The sequence below is a fragment of the Onychomys torridus genome, chromosome 7 (assembly GCF_903995425.1).
Source record: "Onychomys torridus chromosome 7, mOncTor1.1, whole genome shotgun sequence".
In the NCBI taxonomy this organism is placed as follows: domain Eukaryota; kingdom Metazoa; phylum Chordata; class Mammalia; order Rodentia; family Cricetidae; genus Onychomys; species Onychomys torridus.
The window spans coordinates 59,664,746-59,672,686 of NC_050449.1; the positions used below are offsets into that span (position 1 = coordinate 59,664,746).

General features: G+C 42.5%; 1 protein-coding gene across 1 annotated transcript in view; it reads right to left on the reverse strand.

Annotated features, from left to right (window-relative positions):
• Window positions 1-6,927, reverse strand: part of Snx1 (sorting nexin 1) — a 38,272-nt gene extending 31,345 nt beyond the window's left edge. The window contains exon 1 of the mRNA XM_036192975.1: window positions 6,629-6,927. Within this exon, the coding sequence (XP_036048868.1) occupies window positions 6,629-6,787 (159 nt within the window). The 5' untranslated portion in view covers window positions 6,788-6,927. The remainder of the gene's footprint in view (window positions 1-6,628) is intronic.
• Between the last annotated feature and the right edge of the window lie 1,014 nt (window positions 6,928-7,941).

Sequence of the window (7,941 nt, forward strand, 5' to 3'; positions counted from 1 at the left end):
ACATAGTGGAAGGAGGGAACTGATTAGAAAGTTGTCATCTGACCTTCCACCCATCCCCCACCCACCCCCACACCACCACATCATTAAAAAAAAGGCCAGAGTAGAGCTTGTGTCAAGAAATCTAGTGAAGGGCTGGAGTTGGTAAACATGAGGACCTGAGTTCAACTGCCAGCACCCATGTAAAAGCCAGGCATGACATGAACCTCCCCACCACACACATACAAGCACACTCACTGAGACATACACACACAGAAAATAAATAACTCCTTTAAAGAAAAAGAAATTTACTGAAGGGGCTAAGGAGATACCTTAATCAGTAAGGTGCCTACCATGGAAGCATAAAGACCTGAGTTCTATGCCAGTTTCCCCCTAAAAAGCTGGGCATGGTGGCATGTTGGAATTCCCAGTGCTGGGGAGGCTGAGCAGGACGATCCCTAGGATTACTAGTCTGACTAGCAAGTCCATGTCCCAGTGAGAAACTATTTCTTTTCTTTTTAAGATTTGTTTATTTTTTATGTACATTGGAGTTTTGCTTGCATGTATACCTACGTGAGGATGCCAGATCCCCTAGAGCTGGAGTTACAGAGAGTTGTGAACTGCCATGTGGGTGCTAGGAATTGAACTAGGTAGGGTCCTTTGGAGGAGCAGCCAATGCTCTTAACCACTGAACCATCTCTCCAGCCACGAGAAACTCTGTTTCAAAACTCAAGATGGATGGCTCCTGAGGAACATGACCTCTGGCTCCACATACCCAGGCACACATGTGCATGCATACACATGCACCCCTCTACCACAAGAACTTACACATATATACTCACAAATTTATTGAAGACAGGCTAAACTTTTGGGAATAACCATTATGTACGTTTCACAGAATATGGAATTAAAATACTGACCAGGTAAATCGTTATTCCTTTCATTTTTGAAAAAATAAAATCATCAAATTCTGTCCAGACTGAATGAAGTTACTCTACATGCACATAAGGTTGAAAAAGAGATGAGATGGAATTGTAAAATGGTAGAAGTACTGAGGTTCTTAAAAAAAAATAAAAATAAAAATAGAGTCACCATATGATCCAGCAATCCCACTACTAGGAATAGATACAAAAGAACTAAAAGAGGAACTTTATGTTTGCATACTCTTGTTCAGAAGCACGTTTCATAATAGCCCAAATGTAAAAGCAACCCAAGTGTCTAATGGCATATGAATGGATAGAAAGAAAAGATATACAATGGAATATTATTCACTTTTAAGATGAAGTCCTGATACATGCCACAACATGGGTGAACCCTGAGGATATTATACATAGCAAAATAAGCCTGCACAAAAAGACACATACTGTTGAGCACAGTGGTGCATGCCTGTAATCCCAGAACTCAGGAGATCACAGCAGGCAGATGTGAGATTGAGGGCACCCTGGACTTCATAGAGCCTGTCCCCAAAACAAAACAAAATAAACAAAAGCCCAGACTTCCAGGATTATACTTATATGAGGTATGTACAATAGTCAAATTCAGGGGTGGAGGCAGCAGAACAGAAGTTCAAGGTCATCCTCAACATGAGGTCAGTCTGGGCTACTACATGGGACCTTGTCTCAAAATTAACAAAAGTAGCCATCAAGTTCATACAATCTGTGCTAGTCCCAGTAATTCATGACTGTAGCCCCAGTTACTGGGGAGGCTGAAGCAGAAGGGTCAACCTGGTAAGATGACTACAAGTTTGAGACTAGCCTGAGTAACACAGTGAGACCCTGCCTCAACAGGAAATATTCTTACGTAGAATGATGCTCACAGAAACAAGACTAGAAATGGAAAGGGGAGTGGGTATTGTTGGATGGCCACAGAATTTTAAATTTGCCCAATGAAAACATGAAGATCTGTTTTGCAGCTAAGTGAATAGACTTAAAAATAAAGAATATAATGTTATCAGCTTTTACTACAATCTTTGCTATGCATATACCCCCATCCCAGGATACATGTACTAATTACAGATTTAGGGCTGGATTGTAAGAAGTCCATGTCCTTTTTTGTTTAAATGTTAATTCTGTCGATCACAAGCAACTGCTACCTAAGAATAAGAATTGTTTTTTTTTCTTAATTAAAAAAATTACATTACATTAATTTTTTTGTTGTTTTATTTGAGACAGGTTTCTCTATGTAGCTCTGGCTGTCCTGGAACTCATTCTGTAGACCAGGCTGGCCTCAAATTCACAGAGATCTGCCTGCCTCTGCCTCCTGAGTGCTGGCATTAAAAGTATGGTCCACCACCTAAATTACATTAATTTGTGTGTGTGTGTGTGTGTGTGTGCTCACTCAAGTACAAGAGCATGCATCAGAGCACATATGTGGAGGAAGTCAGAGAACAACTTTTTCTTTCTTTCTTTCTTTCTTTTTTTTTTAAAAGATTTATTTATTATTATGTATACAGAAGAGGTCACCAGATCTCATTACAGATGGTTGTGAGCCACCATGTGGGTGATGGGAACTGAACTTAGGACCTCTGGAAGAGCAGTCAGTGCTCTTAACCTCTGAGCCATCTCTCCAGCCCCAGAGAACAACTTTCAGGAGTCAATTTTCTCCTGGGCGCCAAGGATTAAACTCAGGTTGTCGGGGTTGGCAGCAAGCACCTTTATCTTGCTGGTCTACTATCCAAGATTTTTAAACTCCAATAAAGGTAAATTATATTCTCTCCTTAATCTAAGTCTTATTGTTTTTGTTTTAAGATAGGATCTGCTATGTAGCAAAGTCTGGCCTTAACCTTGTGACCTTCTTGCCTCAGCCTCCCAAGGTCTGGGATTACAGGTATTACAAAAGAGAGTAATGAGTAATGAGAAAACATTTCCTAATTGACTTGACATATCACAAAATAAAGAAGTTGCCAGCTTTGGCCAAAATCAGAGCTAATGATTTAATTTCTCTACAGCCACCATACTTCTCCCCTTTTTATTTAGAAGAGAAACCTATTATGGTCCTGGCATGCTGCTGAAGAGATGAGAGGTAGAACTTGGGAGGACGAAGGGATCTGCTTCCATGAAGCCCTTTCCTTACAGTAAGCAGACCAGTGAAGCTGTAAAAACCTGCATGCATGCCTGTAATCCCAGCACTCGGGAGGCAGAGGCAGGTAGATCTCTGTGAGTTCGAGGCCAGCCTGGTCTACAGAGTGAGTTCCAGGACAGCCTCCAAAGCTACACAGAGAAACTCTGTCTCAAAAAACCAAAAAAAAAAAAAAAAAAAAGAACTTAGAAATGCCATTAGAAATGGCTCTAATTCAATCCCTTGTGTTATTGAGAGAGAAACCCTATTCTAGAAGAAAGCTTCGACTAAATAATTATCCTGATTCAATTCTACACCAAAGATCTGGATAGAGTTTCAGACTTTATTAATGACTTCAGATTTGTTTTCATGATTCTTTTGATTTCAGGCTCTCCAACTCAAATGAATGGCTTATATATTTTGAGAAGGACCTCATGGGCCTATCTTTTGATTACAAATCACATTTTTATTACTGGGTGATATGGCTTCCTGGCTGTAGAGGAGAGCAGATGGGATGATTAACAACTGCAGCTGTCCTGAAAATTGCATGCATACCATGAATTAGTTTAAATGGTACATGCCTCAGCTTCCCAATTATTTAATGCCTATTTCTTTGTCTCTAAAAGGTTAACAAACCACAGTAGGAAGATCAATTTGGGCTGGGGATGTAGCTCAATGGTAGAATGCTTAAGACCCTCACTCTCTTTCTTTCTCTCTCTTACACACACATACCACACATACATACACACCACACATATATCCATACACACACAGATTAACTTAAAATAATAGGAAGCCAATGACCCATAAAGTGTTGACTCTGATGACTTTTAGCTAATCTTATGGGTTTGCTTTGATTATGATGAACTATTAACCATTTTGAGATTAACTTTTCTAATTTATTGTTAGTTTTGTGGGAGTTTTGACTCAGAAATGGTCATCAACTAATACAACCCAAGCTCTCTAAAACAGTTAAGGTTCTTTAAATATTTATTGTGTAGAAACAACTGTTCCCAGTATTTCACTTCTTAACTTTACCCTCATAATAGTAGTAGTAAATACAGCACCCTCCTGGTGTGTGTGTGTGAGAGAGAGAGAGAGAGAGAGAGAGAGAGAGAGAGAGAGAGAGAGAGAGAGAGAGAGATTCTACCACATCCTTCTTACCCTGTCCAGTCCTCAGGAAGCTCAGGTCCCTATTTATTTTAATCTCCTGAAGTCCCATAAAGTCCAAGGTGGCCTTGATCCTCCAGCCTCAGTCTCCCAAGTGTTGTGACTTTTCCACCCACAGATACTTACTTTTCCCTCTTGTTAGGAACTGAGGAAATGTACACACAGCATACTTTGTCCAAAGTTAAGCTAGCAACACTGAGCTTGGTGGAGTATGCCTGCATACCATTCAGAGGTGGGGGCAGGCGGGCAACTGGGAGTTCAAGCCAGCCTTGGCTACATGAGAACCTGTCTCAAGTAATAACAAATAAAAACCAAAGATAAAATAGCAAGAAGTGCAGCCCAGATTAGCATCAGACTTCAAAGTCTTATTATTTTCTCTGTACCCAGGCTGACCTTGAACTTGTGACAGAGGCCTCTCTCTGCCTCAGCTCCAAAGTAGCTGAGCTTCTATATAGGCTTGTGCCAATAGGTCCAACTTAATTTCTTTATTTTTCAGTGTTTTTTCTTAACTATAACTGTGCAGAAGTGCTGCAATCCTCTATATCTGTTGGCTCACAACTAAAGCATCTATTAAAATATAATTTATAATTAATGGCCCTTAATAAACAGTTTATCGAAGCCTTAGTTTACTTAAGATTAGTATTCTTGGTCAAATCTAAAGATAATTAGTGACTCAGGACATAGTTCAGTGGTAGAATGTTTGTCTAGCATTTGAAAAGATCTGGGTTGGACCCCAGCATCTACTTTCTGTGGCAGAGCAAAGTCAATCTGACCTTTCTTCCCTCATTTTTTGGGAAGGAGACAAGAGAATCCTACAGTCTTAAGAAAAAGAGGTATCAGGCCTCTATCAGCTACCTGGCTGAGCTCAGTAAGACCACAGCCTCCTTCATTGAGAACTTCATTGAGAACTCTAGAAAATAGCTCCTTAGTGCCAGTTTCAATTTTCAGGTATTTAATCTGTCATCCTAGCAGTTACTAACAGGAGCTGGTCTCCATAATTTTTTGTTTTTGTTTTTGTTTTGTTTCTTTTTTTCTTTTTTCTTTCTTTCTTTCTTTTTTTTTTTCTTTTTTTTCTTTTTGAGACAGGGTTTCTCTGTGTAGCTTTGCGCCTTTCCTGGAACTCACTTTGGAGACCAGGCTGGCCTTGAACTCAGAGATCCACCTGCCTCTGCCTCCTGAGTGCTGGGATCAAAGGCATGCGCCACCACGGCCCAGCATGGTCTCCATGATTTATGAGAGATTAACTATATAAAGATACTTAAAACAGAACAAAGACTACATTAGCAGTGAGTTATTCTTTTTTAGAGTAACAGACATCATTAGGCAATTTGCTGTTATATTAGCACCAGCAAGCACTTTATGAGCTGGGATTAAGGCCCTCAATTTCTCAACACAGTAAAATTCTAACTATGATCATGGAAGAAATGCCTCCAAAATCTAAACTTTTTCTGACATAAGAAGCACCTTAAAAGTTTTCAGACACATGCTGCGTACAGAATTAAAAATTGTTTAACTCAGTCAGATACTGATTAGCTATTCTGAAGAGAAACAAAAACCAAGCCGAGAGATAAAACCATAGAGTCAGTACGGAAGACGTTTATAAGCTGGAACTAACTGTACCAAGTGGTATGAGTCAGTGTTCTCACAAAATAGCCCAAAACATCGCTCCTGGTACTGTTAACTCATGACATTCCACATATAAAGTCTAGGGGGTTGGTTTGTTTTGCCAGCAGCTAGCTCTCATTTGAAACCTGGATATTTATCATGGGAGACATTTTTCCTCTTCACATGCACAGATCTGTTTCCAAGCACTTTAACGTTTCCTTTTAACAGAAGCAACGCTGTCTGGTCCGTGTGGTAATTTATCAACTGGCTGTTGGCCCGATCCTTTGGGAGATCAAAGGAGTCACAACCTAACTTTCATAAACTAGGATCCAGAATGGGCTTTTGGTAATGACCAGGAAGTGCTGGGTCTAACAAGCGGATCAGTGGGCGGGTCATGATCCTAGACTACCCTAGATCAGGTTTCCACTTTCGGAGCACTAAGGCCGGGGAGCTGATGGACTGCACCCCTTTCTCTTATCTGTCATATTAAGGTAGTCTCCCCAGGACAAAACCAGCAGAACTGCCAGGTGGATCCATGAAGTAACCACACCGCAGGGCCAGAGGACGGCCTAGGTTGCTCTTGACTATTAGGGATCCGCGGGGAAGCCACCACACCCCCCCATCCTCTCTTCCCGCCCGGGCTTGGGCAGCCCGGCTCGAGGGCTCGTTTCGCCCTTAGGGCCCTCGAGAACTGACTGCTGACACTGGACGAGGACTTCCCACCAGGCCCACTATCCTCAGAGCCCTCGAACCCTTGAAAAGCTCCTCTTCTCTTTCGAGGGGAGCTTTCCTGTCTGCTGCCCCAAGGGTGGGAACTCACAGCTGCAGCAGCGCCAGTGAAAATATCCTCCCCTTCTGTGTCGCTGTCCCCAGCCTCGGGTTCTGAGCCCCCGGCAGCCCCTTCGGACTCCGGATCCATGCCAGGGAAGGGCGGAGGGAGTCGTTCCGAAGCGCTACAGCCACCACCTCCCGACGCCATCTTCCTCCTCCGGTGGCGGAAGCAGCAACAACAACTTTATAGACAGTGCCGCGAGCAAAGCGCTCCAGCGGTGAGAGGTGCCCGAGGGCCGTTAGGGACCCCGAGGGACCGGAGGGGCGGGGCTTCGAGGGGCAGGCCCTTGGGGCGGGGCCTGGACGGTTGCCCAGCCAATCCGAGCCCCGAACCGCAACGCCGCACTCGGGCGGGCCAAACCGGCAGAGGAGGAGCTAGAGGCTGCCCACTTCCTCCAGGCCTTTGTGCCCTGCATAGCTCTATCTGTCACGCTCCTAAGGTTTTGTTGTGCTAAGAACGTCTGTGACTAAAAACGTTTGAAAACCTCTGCATGCCACCTGCTCATGCCAAGGACAGTGCTCTTACAGAGATTCAATAAATATTTTTGATTGAGGTCTGAAAGGACTGCAGGAAGTTTGGCTATTTATTCTTTGGACACTAATTCATTCAATATATACTGAGCATTCACCGTGAGCTTGGCACCTTACTGTGCGTTTCAAATACAAACACAAAAGGCTCTTGGCTCACTAAGTGCTTACAGTTTAATGAAGGAGACAGTTTTTGTAAATCAACAATTTAAACACACTCAGGGTTACAGTGTGCAACAGTGAAAGGTTATCGATTCTTCTGTGAGAAGTCAGGCTTCACACAAAGGGGAGATCTTAGCGTATTAAACTCGTTCCTTAAGAATTTGGGGTTATCCTTTCAATGGCTATGAAGTGAAATGGGAGAGATGACAGGGATATTGTTGGGACTGGACTAAAATTTCCTGGGACTTAATTATAGGTTGGTGAAGTCGAAGTCAACTAGAGTTTAAAGATAATGTAGGTTATATTATCATGGACTAATTCTGCACAGTGATCCTTTCTTTTCAAAGAGACGAGACTTGTCACTAACATCAAACAAGGTCTCACTTAGGCAGGCTTGAAATACTGTAACCAAAGTAGGCCACAAACTCATGGCAATGCTCCTCCCTCGTCCTCCCAAGTGCTGGAACTACAGGCACAAGCCACCATGCCTGGTAAAATTGGTTGTTTTTAACTGCAAACTCCACACCAATGGTGGACTCCTTCACAGATTGTAAGCTGCTTGAGTGTCTTAGCTTGTAACCTTTATTTATGAAAATTAAGTGCCTAATAAAT